This window comes from Akebia trifoliata, chromosome 10 (assembly GCF_017979445.1).
Source record: "Akebia trifoliata isolate Shusen 1 chromosome 10, ASM1797944v1, whole genome shotgun sequence".
NCBI lineage: Eukaryota > Viridiplantae > Streptophyta > Magnoliopsida > Ranunculales > Lardizabalaceae > Akebia > Akebia trifoliata.
The window spans coordinates 26,093,863-26,112,000 of record NC_141384.1 but is presented as its reverse complement, the minus strand read 5'-3'; the positions used below and the strand labels follow the sequence as shown (position 1 = coordinate 26,112,000).

The window sequence follows — 18,138 nt, the reverse complement described above, 5'->3', positions numbered from 1 at the left end:
CGATGGATCCTATTCCCATTATTCTCCTATAAAGAGGGGGTTGAGATTTTATCTCTTTACGATGACATTTTTTCACTTTATTGTCTTTCATTTTTTCTCTCTTTCTAATATTATCTTTTGAATTTTCTTGTCTTTTCTATTTTACATCTTAAAAAAAACAATCCTCCAACTTTATTTTATTTCTTTTTTACAATTTTTTTTTTAATGATACCCCTCCAACTTTATTATATTTCCTATTCTACACCCTTACCCTAAAAGATGATGCCCATGTTTACAAGCACGGGCAAAATCTAAAAGTCTAAAACTCAAAGATTGTCTTTCCCAATATTTATTTCTTATAAAAGATTGGTTCAAATTCAATTTCACACACATCTCGAGGAATAGTTTCAACTTTATTATTTTTCTTTTCTCTTTTTTCACAAATACCCCTGTAATTTTATTGACTTTTTTTCTTCTACCTTTTTTTCAATAATACCCTTCAACTTTATTGTCTTTCTTCTTTTACCCCCTTAATCCCAAAGAAGATGATTGTGTCGTAGGCACGAGCAAACTCAACGAACACCATAGTCATCCTAGTCTATTTATACGAATTGAATGTTTATGAACTTAAAAATATAATAATAATACAATTTTTCACTATTGAATTTAAATTTGAGAGTTTAGAATTTGTCCATATTCAAAATCAAAATCAAGTGATAATTTTATTTTTCAAACTTAATGTAGATAATGAAATATGGAGAGTTGAAGTGTCATTTGATCCAAAGTAGGGTCTAGATAATCTAAATGAGGATAGTTTCTAAATGATCCTTTGTTCCATGCAACCTTTTTATAATTAGGAAAAATTAGTTAAAGGATCCTAACAGAAGGACTTTTTACTAAATAGTCCCTAGGTTTTAGGCGATATCTTACTAAATAGTCCATTTAGTAAAATTTTCTTTTCTTTTCTTAAAATTCCCTAGACCTCATCTCTCCACATTTCTCACGATTGAATGCTCTGACCGTTCGATCTCATCTCATCCAAAAATTGAATTTTTGGCATTTCAATCGTGTTTCGGAGATTTCATTCTGTCGAAAAGGATTTAAGAAGGAAGAAAAAGAAGTCATTTTCAAGGATTTTTTCAAATATCTTGAAGATGTATGTAAAAAAAAAGGATTTTTCATATTCTTTATTAGTTTTTGGATGAAAATTGATCAAGAATGACTATTTTGATTTGAAATCATCTAAACAAGTCGTTAACTCAAGTTTTTAGTTGATCTTTTCATGTATTTTATTAAAAAAAAAACTAGAAAATAAAAAATAGATGGGTTTTACTAGTGTTGAGTTCACCATTTTTTATTTATTGTCGAACTCGACGATAAATAATGGTGATTTCACCAATAACGAGGGACTGTTAAGATATAAAAAGTTTATTAAATGTTCTTTCAAGTTATTGTCCAAAACTTAGGGATTATTTAGAAATAAATCTCTCCACCAAGGTCCTTCAAATAATTTTTCCTTATAATTATAAATCGAGTTAGATGATAACGCCACACCAAGATGTGGTCAAATTCTTTGGTAGTGGTGTGACAATAAAATCTCTCTTTTAAAATGATGAACGGGATGGGATGTATTCGACATTATTGGAAAAAGCGAGGGTGTATTCGTCTTCTTAATCCTCAAAGAAGCGCGCCTAAATCCAAACTCATGATCTCAGATCTCTCTCTCTTTTACTTATCGAGGCGATTTAATTTCCCTTTCTCTCTCCTCTCTCTTTCTCTTTCTATTTCTCTTTTTCGATCAGAGAGCTCTCACCAAATCTCTTCACTCTCTCTATAAATAACCTTCACTCTCTCTCTCCATTGTTGTCTCAAATTCTCTGTAACAGCGCTTTTTATCTGGAACGAACAGAGCAAAAGCTAGAGAAGGAGAGCAAGAGAGAGTGAGATAAGTTCCTTCTTTGTTAAATCTACAATGTCGGCATGCAAGTGTGAGGATCCTCGTATCCAAGAAATCAAAACTAAAATTCGAGTTGTTCCTAATTTCCCTAAACCAGGTTCTCTCTCTCCATTCTTCCTCCATTAATAATCTTGACTAAATATTAACTTTCGATCGTTATTAGTTCTAATCTTTTCTAAGTTTAAATCTTTATTAGTTCTAAAAAAATCTTTTCTTGCTAATAATATTTGCAGGAATCATGTTTCAAGACATCACTACTCTTCTTCTCGACCCTAAATCCTTCAAGAACACCATTGATTTGTTCGTCGAGCGATACAAAGGAAAAAACATATCGGTCGTCGCAGGTAAGAAAACAAAAAACAAAAAACAAAAAAAACTATCTTTTTAAAAAATTACTAGTGGATCCTCGTCTTTTTTAGACCTTTTTATTTATTTATTTATTATTAAATAATTTTTTATGGCTGTTTTGAGTGATTGTAGTTGACTAGCATTTCTGTTAGTGGGATGTGTTATCAAGTATTATTTACGAAATTTTCGAACGGTTTCAGTGCCACTCTTTTGCAGGGAACTGTTCTTTGCTTCTATTTGCTTGGTGGGTGGTGGGTTTGATGGATACCCACCTTGTAAAAATGGCCCCACTTGATGCAAATTAAGTTTTCTACAGTTTTTTGGTTGGATTCAGTGTCGGTCCGCCCTTTCTTTTCCCCTTTTGGATCCTGTTTATATTTTGCTAGTGTGAGACTCTCTGTGAAGTGCTTGATGTGGTGAATTATTGTTCTAAAAGTTATTATTGAGAGGTTTACCATAAAAAGGTTTTATAACTTTTGCTTTAATTGGTGCTTTTAATGGTCAATATTCACTGATTTTGATGGAACCGTCCTAAAGATCACTGTTTGTTGTGTGGTGATAATGGGTTTTCTGTAAATTTGAGGAAATTATAGAGAAAGTGCAAAGTTGCAATATGAGTGCATGTTATTCAATTTTCCAACCAATTGAATAACAAATAGATAAGGTGCAATCTCTAACTTTGTAATTTGGTCGTTGATGGAAATATGATCACGATCACTGTATTGTCATCATCCTTGCCTTAAGCCAACTATTTTTCGTCAACAAAATGGATCCTGTTTTTATATTCTCTGATATGAACCGTGAGATCTCCATACTTTTCTTAATTTATCATGTAGAGTTTTGGGTTATTGTAAAATTAGACACTCTGCTTTTACTAAAAGCATCAACTGTTTTTTGCTTTAATTTACTGATATTTTTATTAGCTAAGTTTGACTTAGGATCACATGTTCTTGATTCCTAGTCTCTTTTGGGGTGAGATTATGGTTTGCAACTTATTGTCATATAAATTCTTTCAGCTGACCATCATGGTGTATCTTTAATGGGATCAAGAAATGCTTATTAAAATAATACTTGGATCTCAAATGAAACCTTATCTTGGAATAAAAACAATGGAGGATGTGGGAACAATTATTGAATCGAGCAGCCGCATGATCCCACTTGACTGGGATAGTGGTGCCACCAACATATATAATTTGTGATATATGATGTGAAATAGAGCGAGCGAAGTTCCATCCCAATTTATTAATTATCATGAAAGTATGTCTGCACAAAGACAATTGTCATGAAAATATTATGTTACATTATCTTGTTCCAACTTTCAAGGATGCATTGATTTGTTTAGGAACTTTAGGTGTTATATTTTATGCATTCTCTTAGAAATATGAAGGGAGGTTCTTATTTCATGTACTACCTGTAGATGTTGGTGTATTTATTCTATTACTTTTGATAGTTCTTATTTTCTGAACTTCTTAAAACTTTTTATTTTTTTGTTATCATTTCTGTTACTGATTTTCTTTGTCTTCTTTGACTTTGTTTGGTATATTATATTTTTTATTCAATGATATTCAAAGAGTTAAGTTCTTAAAAATTGGGATTGTTTTGATTTTCGTAGGAATTGAAGCGCGGGGCTTTATATTTGGTCCTCCCATTGCGTTGGCCATTGGTGCAAAGTTTGTTCCATTGAGAAAACCTAGAAAGTTGCCAGGTATTTTTCATCCCTTTGTCGTAGATGCATGATTCACGAGTTAATGCGTACATCTTACTTTCTTTTATTTGATACTTGGAAGACATTTTTTCTATGCATTCTGTTATATCATCCCATTCTTGTTAGCTTTGTGGATAGTGGATACACCATTGATACGCATCTCGTACTTGGTTGAGGGTTATAATTAATGTTTGCATGTAGGCCTTTGGACAAATTGAAAATTTTAGGCTCTAAAGAGCAAGAGAAAGACCTAGAAAGAATATGGAATTGAGATAGCGAAAGAGGGCATGAACGAACTTTCAATAATAAAAGAAGTGATTTTGGGTAAATTGTAATGGAGGAACAAGATTCGTTTATCAGACCCCAATTCCTTGGGATGGGGCCTTGATGATGATGATGTACTAATTGTGCATGTCATATTTACAAAAGAAGAGCTACTGCAAATGTTTAATGCCACCCATTTTCAAAAGGAGAATCTTCTAAGATCATACATACTTGATTCCAATGCTTACTTGTGATAGGGAGATGCACGAAATAATGATTCCATTGTTGTGCATTCTTGTATGGTGTCATAATCAATGACATCAAACCTATCCATTTGAAAAATCATTTGAGATTGAGATGACTCGGGCGTGGGATGGTTAATGTCAATTGTCTTTCACATTGATTCGTCCCAGATCCAATATGACTTGTCTGCTATTTTGAAAATATCGTCTGAGACAATAAAACATGGTTGAGCCAACTGGTTTTTTTTTTTTTTGCATTTTTTTGGTAACAATTAAACATTCATTTTCTTAGTGAAATATGATAGTGATCAAGTATCTTCTAATCTACTTATTTTATAAAAAGATTAATGGTTATTTGACTATAAATATTGGTTAATAAGTAATTATAATCGAGTTTAATGGTTTATCTCATTTGAGATGAGAGGAATTGGGTGAGTCAACTCGTTATCTGTGGGGGACGAGATGGGACAAAATACTAGATTTAAAACCATGCATATCCCTTTGTCCCCTAATTTTGGATGAAATGGCCTTGATGCCTCGTAATCCTTACTCCTGTTTTTCGAATCTAGTGCAAAGTATACATCTTTTGTTGAGGTGCCATAGTAAATTTTCTTTTCTCTTCCTTCAACAACTAATTGTCTCGTAAAATCTCTTGTACCCTAAAACATGGACTCACTTTTTTAAATCATGTGTTGGGTCCTTCAGGCTTCAACTTCAGACCAGTGCATTCATGTTGGATCCTTTCTATTTCCTCCACCGCTTATTTTTTACCAACTCTTACATTTTCCAACAAAACAAAATAAGAACAAAACAATTAAAAAAAAAAAAAAAAAAAAAACAAAAGAGTTCTAGATATAGTTGTAAATGAAGGAAAAAAGGGAACCTTAGCAAGTGCTTACATCAAGATCCCCAAACTCGTTGATCAATTTTTTTTTATGTCATATAAATCTTCGTACATGAAACACGTAGGATGCAGCAAAAATAAAAATCTGATTAGAAATGAGCTCACATCACAAACACTTAGTCTAATCAAAGAAAATTCACTTCACCAACTAAAAGAATGAGTTCTTCACAGGTTTTAAATGCAAGTGGATTAGTCATTTTTACACCCATAGAAAAAAAATTTAGTAAAACCCCTATTAAATTGGTGATAGTAGGTTTCCCCCTGCAAAATGCAAGTTTACGTTACCCCCCTTGACGGTTCCGATCACGAGTCGACGTGCCTTTTTTTGAATGAATTTATCGTTGAAATTTTGATTTTGATTTTTCTCAAAATGCCCTTTAAAATTTGAATAAAGTCAAATTTCACCTTTAATAAGAAAAGGGACCTTGGCTTTGGAAGGAAATTCGGGCCTTTTTGTAGAAATGAATAAGATGGAAGTTTGGACTTCAAACTACCAAAAGATCTGTGTTCTCCACATTGTCAATTCTCTTAAAGGGTGGTTTTGGGATTTTTGAAAATTTTCGAATAGTGGTATTGATCGTTAGAAAGGACTTAGTTGGTCAACACTTGTAAAAGTTAAATTATTTCACTTACAAGATTTGATCTATGGATTTTATATTCCAATTAATCTGCAACGACATACTTTGTGGTGATTTTCCATAAAGTCGATGCTCGTTCTTCACATTCCAAAGTAGGTTTCAAAGATGTGAGCAAGTTTTGATGAACATTGTTGCATGCTTGCTCGATTTAGTGTAAAACTTTGTTGCCATGATTGTTGTGAATATGAATAAACATTGTGCTTTAATGATGTTTGCTTCAATTGATGCTTTAATAGATATGCTCAACCTCCTTAATTTCCCTACAAATTTTATTCCAATATAAATCATTCTTATTTGTTACTCCTTATTTTGTTTTTCTACCATATGTTAGTAATTTCAATTGTAGGGTGTACATAGATTTTTTTTTGTTGTGGTGATTGATTTAATATCATGCCATAATCACAGGGAAAGTCATTTCTGAAGAGTATGTCTTGGAATATGGAAAAGATTGTCTTGAAATGCACATTGGAGCAGTAGAACCCGGCGAGCGTGTCTTGGTAGTTGATGATTTGGTGGCTACCGGAGGTACCCTCTGTGCTGCAATAAAATTGCTTGGTAAGTTTTCTAAGTTTTTATAATTGGCAGTTAGTTATTTATTATAAAGTTGCTCTAATAAAGAAGAAGAATTCATGAATCCCAAAGTTTCGTTATACTTGTGATCATAGGAAAATGCTAGTTGAAGGTTGTAAAAGAGCATAAAGAGGATGTAGGTTGAGGTGGTGAGAGTGGATATGAACTCTTGAATTAATAAAAAACCAGGGTTTCCAAGGAACATTGTGACGATTAAAATAGTGTAGATAAATACCCCAAGTGCAAGTTGTAACAATTAATAAAATCTCTGGAGTCTGAGGTTGGTCCACGAGGATTGTGTAAAAAGTACACCAAAACATGTGTGAGGTCAAAGAAAATTAACCTGAACTATGAAAATGAATAATTTTCCCCACTTTTGTGTGGAGTAAAAATTAAAAGATTTAAAACGAGAATTTAAAAATGCTAAGGCATCGGGGATCTATTAAAAAAGCACAATTTTATTTTTGATTAACTTTGTATTCTCTTTTAGTTTCGAATAAAGATTCTCCCTAATTGGATGATAAAACAATTAAATCAAAAATTTATTTTCTAAAATATTTTGAAAAATCTAAGGTTGCCACGTGTAGTAGATTCACATACGACAATGATTATATAAGCTATAATGTAACATTCATCCACAATGAATTAAGGAAAATATCCAAGCATTCAATGTGATGTTCATAAACAAAAACTAAAAAAAAATTCATAGATATGGAATTAAAAAAAAAAAAAATTAACTCACCTTAGATCAATTCAAAAAAATATAAAAGTTAATCCACCATTTTTGATCGATAATAAAATTGCAATATTCGAGTTTCACCCTTTAGCCCTAGTTAGGATTTTAGCCAATAATCTCCAAAGACGGGTCCATCAAAATTATTGAATAAAATTACAGGGTTGTTAGCGATAAAGATGTTCACCTAGTAGTCACAATACATTTGCATGGTTAATGTAGCATCACACCCATGTTGCCAAGAAGAGAATGTACCCACAACATCTTAGAAGCAGTGTGGGCCATTGCATGATACTCAACTTCATCACTAGAACGGGTCACCACGTTTTGTTTTTTATTACACCAAGTAACAAGATTTCCACAAACAAATGTGCAATAACCATAGGTGGACTGACGATTAGAACGACTCCCTGCCCAGTTAGCAAAATATCCAGAAATAGTCAAGGAATAGGAAGGACGGTATAAGAGACCCTTTCCAAGAGAACTCTTCAGAAAGTGTAGAATACAACAAACTTCTTCCCAATGAGGCTATTGAGGGGCATGCGTAAATTGATCGATCACTCCCACAACATAAGTAATTTCAGGACGAGTAATTGTAAGATAGATGAGCTTGCCGACCAACCGTCTGTATCTCCCAATGTCCTAAAAAACTTTTCGTGGTTGTTCAGCATCAAGCTTGATAGAAGGATCCATGGGAGTATCAACTGGACGAGATCCTAAAGTGCCCATTTCAGATAATAAGTCTAACACGTAATTGCGTTGGCACAACGTGAAACCTTCCTTGGAGCGTGCAACCTCAGTCCCAAGGAAGTAACGAAGAAGGTGTAAGTCCTTTGTGTGGAATTGAATACCTAAATGAGTCTTTAGCTAAGCACTACCAGCAGAGTCACTGCCAATGACAATGATGTCTTCCACATAGACGATAAGAATAATAGTGCCTGAGGTGGAATGACTAGTAAATATTGAATGATGATAGGTATAACATTAAAACCCATACCAAAACACCATAGAGTTAAATTTGTCAAATCAAGCAAGCGGAGACTATTTCAACCCATACAACGCTTTCTTCAACTTACACACCATATGTTCTTTCCCTTCAACAACATAACTTAGGGGCTGATCCATATACCTTTCCTCCTGTAAAGTGTTATGAAGAAATGTATTTTTGAGTGTAGTGGTCAATTAGAACTTACTGCGATAGACAAAAGAATTCTAATGGAGTTAGTCTAGCAATATGTGAAAAAATCTCTCAATAATCCACCCATAAGTTTGATTGTACTCTTTAGTCATCAATCAATTAATAGATTCATCCGGTTGATATTTCATTGTGTACACCCACCGACAACTAACAATGGTTTTCGAAAAGTAAGTAGAGTGAGTTCCCATGCTCATAACAGGTTTCCATCTAGAAGAAGTTAAGAGCCTGATAATAAGATCTAGGACAAAAACAATAGACAACGAAAATGCAAATGAGTGAAAAGTAGATGAAAGGTGATGGAAAGACATAATTTTATATAGGATGCTTAGTGCAAGAACGAATACCTTTTCGCAATGTAATAGGTAACATAGAGGATGAGGGAGTTGTGGGAGGTGAGAGGTCCTCAAGAGTCAAGTGATGGTGCAGGAAGATCCTCAGGAGAGACGAGTGATGATGTGGTTGCGGTTGGATCATATGATACGAATAGGTGATGATGAGTGCTAATTAACCTGTAAATATGGAGAGGACACTGGAAGAGGAATTGTAAGCATAATTAACTCTCGTTAAAAAGAAGAGACAAGATCAGAATAAAATTGGTGACTCGAAGTAAAGAAGGGAGTGAACTCAAAAAAAGTAACATCAACACTCATATAATAATGCTGTCTTACATGATCATAACAGCGATAGCCCATTTAGAATTCTAGAGTAACCCAAGAAGACACTTAACAACACGAGGAGACAACCTATCAAAACCAGTCCGAAGAATGTGGACGAAAAAACATACCCAAAGACACGTGGGACAATAAGGAAGGGCTTGGCATCTTTTAGGATATAACAAGGAAAAAGAAGTTTGACTACCCAAGACAGGTGTTGGAACTCTATTAATAAGGGAACAAGCAGTAAGAATTACATTTGCCCGATTTGAGAATGTACAATACATGTTGAACAATAAGGTGCAAGTGACACCCAAAAGTTGACGAAGCTTACGCTTGGCAATACTATTATGTTGGGAAGTGTATGGGCAAGTAGTTTGATGGATAATACTATGGTCTCTGTAAAAATCAAATATACAGTTTTGGGTGTACTCAAAGGCATTGTCAGAACGAAGTTTTTCAACATGTCGTTCAAATTGAACAAATGCTTCATTGTATAATGCTAAAAAGATTTTGGGTAGTTCAGTATGATCCTTCATTAAAAATAGCCTAGTCATTCGAGAATAATCGTCCACAAAAAGGACAACATAAGAAAAATCAGAAGAACTCTCTATCTTTGTAGGACCCTAAATGTTTGAATGGACTACATCAAAAAGACTTAATTAACGGCTCTCTAAATTAGGGGGGAAACTATTACAGTGATACTTGCTTAACTGACAAACCTCACATTCCAAAATTGAAATAAGACTTGACGTGGGAACAACTTAACGTAACTTCTACAATGACAGGTGACCCAAGTGATAATGCCTTTGTAGAGAAGAAATTGCAACACTCAAAGTAGGAATTGGCTCATCATGGTCTAGAAAATATAGTTCATTATGCTCATGTCCCGAACCAATCACTTTCTTCATCTTAAGGTCCTTAAAAATACAAGAGGTAGGAGAAAATGTTTAAGAACAGTGTAATGGTTTTGTTAGTTGACTCAATGAAAGAAGATAAAATGAAAACTTAGGAACAAATAAGCCAGAAGTAAGTGTCATAGAATTGGTTGGATGGAAATCAATAGTTTCAAGCATCAGTCGAGAAGAACCATCAGCTAAAACAATATGAGATTTAGAGGAGCGAAAATTAAAAAAGATTGAAGAGATACCCGACATGTGAGTACTAGCTCTTGAATCAATAACCCAAGATGAAGGGGATTGAGCAGCTAAACAAGTAGATTTACCTATATTGGCCATGATTGCGGTGGGGGAAAATAAAAGAGAGGGTAGACCTGACAACTTCTTGAGGATTTGATTGAGCTGAGTATTAATGTTGTCTTGAGACTCAAAATCCGTAACTATGGTCTTGGGAGCAGAGGGTTGAGGAACAGAGGTTGAAGATATATCAATAGATGCTTGTTGGGAATAATAAAAATATAACATGTGAAGAAAAGGGAGTGAAATAGAAATATAGATAAAAATATATGGGGGAGATATATGAGATCTTTTAGAATTAGACAAAATAGAAGGAGAGACTGTGTGACATGTAAGAGCATTTGTAGTGATTTTCACTTTTTGCAAACTTCTTTTTTCCTTTTTAAGCCCTTCCTTTAACTTGTCCCATAATTGTTCCTCCACCCTTTTGGATGTCTTCTTCACAAAAAATCCTCTTTAACATTTTTCTCTCATTTTGAATCTCTAACACTTGCAAAAATGAAAATTCAATTAGTTAGTCAATATTAATCAAATTAACATTAATTAATCACCATAAATTGGGGGTAAATAATAGTAATTTATGCATTTATCAAACGTGCAAATTGCAGGTTCTAAATAAAACGAGTGGAAGGCTCGATTGAGATTGTGAGAGAGAATACAAACACTCTTGAATTTACATTAGACATGGATTTCGACAAACTTGAATAGAGGAAGATGATTTGTTTAATTGGCCTCAAATCTTGCGATAAGGTTTATGTGCTGTTGAAGAATGCATGTTGTAGAAAAATTGAAGTTGGATTGATCTTTCCATGAAAGTTATTGTTACGAATCTTTTGTCCTGTAATGACTATATTTCTAATTCAAAATTTGTATAATTGATGACGACATACCTTTATACATTACATGGCATGCAAAGTTGAGAAAAATAATTTTCACACTTATCAAGTTGTCATTTATTTACCACAAATATTTGAAAATTTCCCTTATTTTTGTGAACCAAGTTTCTATTAGTTTGTATCAATCTATCCTGATTTTCATATTTAAGAATACAAATTTTAAAATTATGCTTGTTACTATCTTAAAAAAAAAAAAATTGAACATAGATTTATGAATTGATGTGAAAAAAAAGCTTGTGAAGATATTTACTTTGCATGTTCTAAAGCTGTTTGAGTTTTTATTCATTGATTCCTTATGTTTAAAATAGATTCCCCAAGATACATTCTAACCTTTGAGTTTGGATTCCTGCACAACACAAATCCTGCCAGCTCACATAATCCTATATTGTGAAAGTTATGCACTTGGTCCCTCGGTTTAATTTATACATAGTTCATTCAATCTGTTAAAGGTATTTTTAAGTGTAGTCTCTTCTTTATTGGAACAACAAATTCTCTTGGTTCATTGCTTGTCATAATTTTTTTGTACAATTAGAACAAATTCTTCTCTTGGAAAGATTCTCCACGTTCCTTGACTGTTTCTTTGTTTGGAAAAATCTTTCATATTATTTTGAACTATCCACTGAATTACTGAATTGTTTCTCATATTCTTTGAAGTGATCCTTATTGTTCTATTATTTATGTATTGAAAAATTGCCTTGCGATCTTCGAGAAAACCTTCTATATTTGAATTCATCTTTTGTCATTGCTATTTTTTTCTCAATTCTTTAACAAATTTTACATTCCTCACATTTAGTGAAGTAGAATATTTTTTGATAAATATACAATTTGTTGAGAAGAAAAGATAAGAGTCTGACTAGCCTTACTAACTTAGTAAGATTTCAACTCTTACTAAGGGTCATTGAGCTCACCTTGTGGTATTAAAAAACATGACCTAATGACCTAGGGTTGTAGAGGACAAAATTCTTTGAATTTCGTTTTTTTTTTTAAAATTCACCATTGTATTTTAATCTTGAATTTGGGAGTTTTGTGGAAGTGTGGTAGCGGTCCATTTTCAAAACCTTGGATCAAGCCCCCTCAAAATTGTTTTTTAAATTTTTTTTCTTTTTGGATATGAGTTTTCCATGAAATCTAGAGGGTTGTGTTGTTGGATTGCCGATGTGGTAATCCATTTAAGCTCAAGGACCCTGAGTAAGAGTTAAAATCTTACTAAATTAGTAAGGATTAAGGAAAATGTTTTTCAAAGAATAACACCCACCCACAAGAAACCAAATGCCCTAAAGGTCGAGATGATCTTCATAGGAAAATTATAAAAAAGTACAATAATGGCGAAGATTCTTTTCTAATGATAAGATTACATTTGGAAATTACATCCTAAAAAAAAACCCTTCATAAATTGAAAAGAAAAGACCAAATAAACAAGATTGCTTTAATGTTAATACTTTGCTCATCATCTTTCTTTTTGTTAAATTTTTTCAATTTTTTTTCTTTCCACATGCTCCAAAAAATGGTGAACAAGGGCAATCTCTAGAGAATGTGCCCTCATGAAGGATGGGAAAATGTCGGCATTGATGGAATTCAAGAGCATATACAAACAATGGTTTACCAAATTGAAAAAAAAAGGATCTCCAAATAGCTTTAGCAAAAGGGCGATAGATAACCAAATGTTTCACACATTATCCACTTGTGCACATGACAAAAATTGACAATTTCTCTTGGTCTTAGATGGTCAATCGTGAGAATCGTCTTAAAAGATGTAGTCCTCTTGAAATTTTTTTCTTGGAAGGAATCTTCAACCTCAAGACAAAAGACGTTGGATGGCAATTCATTGTTAGTGTGTCTTGATAGATATAGCAAAGTCTTGCACGAAACATTCCTTTTTGTGAGAAAGACTATAAAATTGGGTAAGCAACTTTTAGAAGGGACAAACCACAAGTCTTCCCCAAAACGGATTGTGTATCATTTGTTGGCCTGAAATTTGATGCTTTTTGAGATCTCTTATTTAGATTTTAGAATGCCTTTCTAGATAAGACTTTCTTTAGAATTTTTAGAGGAATCACTTTCCCAATCCGAATTCCCACAACCCATATTTTTCCTTTAATGAGATATCTCCACGGGGACATATTTCATCCCCAAATCTTCAACGCAACTAACGTTGAGATTTTATTCTCAACTTCCCCTAATTTGAATAGAGTAATGATCTACCAAATAATACTTGAAAACGTCGTTTTGTTCATGCGATATGAGTCTCTATTGGTTCCATCTAGGATATTTGCCATTAATTTGCATCATAAACATGTATATGAAAAAAATGGTAAGTTGGTGAGAATTTTTTTTCGTATAAGTCAAAGGTCCTATAAAAGCTCTTCACCATCCCATATAGCAAAGTCATGCATTAATCATTCCTTCTACATATTGGGATACATTTCTTTTCAGGTTACCTCTTTAGCAATACACATTTGGCTTAGCGAATTTCAATGTCTCAACATCATGTATTTGGCATTGGAGACTCTACTTCAGATTGATTTCAACAAACTCACGTTGATTGTTGATCACCATGGGTATGAGTATTAGAAATGATGCATTGTAATGAAGTGCACTGAGATACTCCAAATCATATTGATTAAGATTAATATAGATTTGATGAGATGAGATTAGATTAGGTTTTCTTACTAAAGTTTGTTTCGATTTATATTACTCTAGATTCTTTTTATAAACCCAATTAAGGTACATTGCAAATTATCCAAGAAAAAGAAATCTAATCTTATTTATCTTTAAAAGTAAGGCAATTACTCACTTGGAGCCTTCCAAGAATTGGTAAAGGCACAAATGGTGGTGAGGTGTTTTGTTTTGTCAAATCTAGAGAGCTACACCTTGCTTAGCAAGCTGCAATGCTCATGCTTACAATGTTTCTTCCAAAACTTCATAGGGTTTTATGACTGATTTTGGTGTAAAGTTTAGGTTGGTTTTTAGGGTTTTTGATTAACCATGGGGACTGAATAAGTTTTCTAGGTGTGGAGCTGAAAAAGGTGACATTTTAAGGATTTTTTGAGGTCACAATGAGTAGGGAATTTTTGGTGGTGGGGGGTGCTTTTGATTATGACACACCCAAGAGTGGAGGAAAATATACAGCCAGCTATGCCTGACAAAGTTTATTAGAGGGGTGGGATTGTTTGGCAAAGTGCTTGTCATATTCTGGAAGGTCAAGCTGATCCCACCTTGTGAGGAGGGTTATTCATAGATTTTTGGGATTAATTCCTAGGTTTTAGATAGAGGTGGTCCATTGGTTGGATAGATTTTTGGGATTAATTTCTAGGTTTTAGATAGAGGTGGTCCATTGGTTGGATTTCAGATTATTTATATTCCAATTTTAAACATTCACAGAGTCTGGGATGGGTTTAATACCTCTCACCTAGATTTGGGAAGAATCCGTCCATTGCTTTGGTTTGTGAGTTATAATATGGTTTAAATCCATAGAACATTGAAGGTGTTTGGGAGAGTTTGGACTTTAGATAGTTTTTCTAAACTTATTCAAGGCCATTTGTAGGGATTAGGGTTCATCTAGTATTGGTGGAGAAATTTGGGTCTTTGGTGGAGTTTTGAGAGGTTTAGGACTAATTATGGGATGTCCAAGAGGGATGATGTTTGGTAAACATAAGGTTTTAAAAAGATTTGAGCTTTTTTGGGTTTAGGACAACGAGCCATCTGATTCTTTGCAGCATAGCCAATTGTCTGTATGGTGTGTACTTTATATCTTGGTCCTCTGCTGTCCGACCAGCTCAGGTCTCATTTGTTTGTGGGCTTTAGGCTCTAATTTTATTTTCTTGGGCAGGTTGCACGGTTCTTGTAATTTTAGCAAGGCTACCAATTGGCTTCTGAAGGTTTGGCTTATATGCTGATTGCGCATCCTGGATGAACAGTTCTTAGGAAGAATAACTTGGGTCTCTTAGGGGGTAGTTCGGTTGAAATCTAGAATTTTCTGGGAAATGGCTGTTTTGAGCTTAAATTTGATATATTATAGGCTTTTATAACAAGCTGGCAATGAAAATTTCTATTGTTTGTGGTGCGTAAATTGGGTGGTGATCCTTGTAAATACTACATATGCCTCTTTATATTTGTGTGCTGTTACTACCATCTATTTAGTTGCACACATATTTAATATTTTCTTTTAATGTTTTGAGTTCATACCCATTTGGCTTGTATTTATTGTGAGACTTGGGTGATCTAGATTCCTATTTTAGTTTGACATCTGTTTTAAAACCCAAAATTGTGGATGCTCTACTATTTTGCTCTCATTATGTGTTATTGGGAACATTAATTGGGCCGATTTAGTTCATTATGCTCTGATTTGATTGTAACAAGTCAGTGAATTATTGCTTTTCAGAGCGAGTAGGAGCCCAAGTGGTTGAATGTGCATGTGTAATTGAACTACCCGACCTAAAGGTGCGTGAATTCTGTACATTTCTGTTTGTTTTTTTCCTTGACCATGAGTATGTTGGAATTTGGAAGGATGTGATTTGATTATTTGTGGTTATGTATTTTGATAGAAATATTAAAATAAATGTTTTTATTATTACTTGATGTGATTGGATGTTTTTGTAAACCTTACTATGTGTGTGTGTTCTGTACATTTTTTTTTTTTCGTTTTTTCCTGTCCTGTTTTGAGTATGTTGGAAGGACGGTTGTTTGATTGATTGTGTTTATTTTGTTTTTGGTAGAAATGATAAAATAAATGTTTTTTCTCATTACTTAATGTTTTTACCGGATTTTCTTTTTTGTGGTACCATAATTCCCAATGTTCGGAAAAATTCACTGATATCGTGAGAAATCGTAGAACAATCATGAACTAATTCACAACTCATTATAGAGTAAAAGAAAAACAATTTGGATTAACATATATGTAACACAAATTCTTTGTACATTAATATAGCTAGGCATGAAAAAAATTACAAGTTGGGAATTTTGAAATCATGGTTTTAAATCTCGCCTGAGACTGAGATGACTCGTCTGATATGTCTTGGTATCGTCTACCAACGAGATGGGTAGACAAGTTAAACGTATCGGACGAGATTTACTACCCTGGTTCATTTTTCTCATTGTTGAAAGAGACGACTCAAATGTATCGGAAGACTTGTCCAAGACGACTCGGTCTAGTTCATGGACGAGACGATACGTCAAAACGAGTTTTAAAACCATGTTTTGAACAGAAATAATCCACTCTAGGATCATATTTGAATGCTTGATCTTTAAGATTTGAGTTGGTTTTGATATCTGGGATACATCAGTTAATTATCACCAAATGTTACACCTTTCATAGTTAACATAGATTTTGAACTTTGTCTGCGTCACTGCGAACTAAGGAAGAAATATAATGAGTCGGTGGTGTGTGAGTTTGCAGGGTCGGGAACGGTTAGAGGGTAAGCCGTTATATGTACTCGTGGAATCTCACTAATGGTGACATGACGTTACATCTCTGTTATATCCAGGTGTTGTACATTTAGAGGGGTATATTATTGGCCATTCTGTTGTACTACTACTACTGTCTTCAAACCTGCTTTTACTTTTTCATGTTTAGATGTTGTAGTAAATTTTGATTCTCCTTTTATTATGCAGACAAATTGTTCTGATAATTGAGATTTAACTATTTTCTTGAGCTGTCAAATTCTGGAATAAAACCCAGAAACTATAGCCAAAATGATTGAAACCCCATGATTAAGATATCGAGTGAGAAGCTGAGAATGTAGTAGCGGTCACCTCAAATGTGATTTTGGCCTGGCAGATCAATCTGGGCCATGGCCTATATTGTGATGCTGAAATGTTCTTGATCGAAGAGTTTTGTTGTCTTGGTGTGTTAATGTCTTTACATGCCCAAGCACAGTGGTCCCAATTTTTTTTTGTCTGCGCTGGAACACAAATCTATGATGCGCAGCAATACTTTGCAGCTATCAAAGGTACTTTTCACTATTCTGGTTTTGTTAGGGTTCTCTTGGAGGTTCATTAAGGGCCGAATCATACATTCATGGGTTTGGTGGTTATACCTCAAAGTTGCATTCTTGAAGTAGTGGGTCAAATTGTGCTCCTCTGTAATTGGGGTGAGACTAGGGTTGTCAGTGGATTGGGTCCGGATCGGTCTTGCTCTAGATTAACCGGATAAGAATTGGACCGGACCATTGTCACATATATGGTTTACATTTGATCTCTATAGTTGATCCAGATCCAATCTGTTAACAATCGAATCAGGTCGGGATTGGATCATACAAAATAAAGATAAAACCCAGTTCTTCGACCCAGATCTGAAATTATTGGAACAAATTTCGGGGGTCGAAGTCCATTTTCTTCCGTTGTTCAAGGCAATCGCACATGTAGGAGAGGTACTGATATCGGTCTCCTAGTCCATGGGCCCTCACTTTCACCTACTCTCTTAGCTTTTTCTGTTAGTATCAGGATACTGTGCTAGTAGAGGCTGGATAGTTAACGGACTCCAGCACCAACTGAACTGTTTTGGCCCAATAGATCCATGACTGTTTGATGCACCTGTTGATAGACCTAAGTATCATGGTAGTCCCATTTCTTCATATTTATTGGATATGCGCATGAAAGGAAGACCCAATAGTTAACTAATGGAAGATTCAAAATTTATGAGTAATGTTAGATCGTGGTGTATGTTGGACATGAACCCAACCGATACATCAAAAGCATGGATGGGACCAATGAACCAAAAGCACATATATGTTAGGTGGTCGAAAAGAGTTGAGTTCATATGCATTTGGGGTTGTTACACGAGCTTTGGTGCTGCTATCTATGGTGGTCCATTGTATAGTAGCTTTCACTTCGATTTGTTCTTTCTTTTTCACTTTC

The 18,138-nt window shown here is 34.1% G+C and overlaps 1 protein-coding gene across 1 annotated transcript; it reads left to right on the top strand.

Annotated features, from left to right (window-relative positions):
* Nucleotides 1-1,721: 1,721 nt before the first annotated feature.
* On the top strand, nt 1,722-17,000 carry LOC147393463 (adenine phosphoribosyltransferase 4-like). The gene is made up of 6 exons (XM_086456777.1): nt 1,722-2,033; nt 2,170-2,280; nt 3,897-3,989; nt 6,443-6,592; nt 15,665-15,723; nt 16,679-17,000. The coding sequence occupies exons 1-6, from the start codon at nt 1,952-1,954 to the stop codon at nt 16,730-16,732; spliced, it is 549 nt and encodes a 182-aa protein (XP_086312903.1). The 5' UTR covers nt 1,722-1,951; the 3' UTR covers nt 16,733-17,000.
* The last annotated feature ends 1,138 nt before the right edge of the window (nt 17,001-18,138 follow it).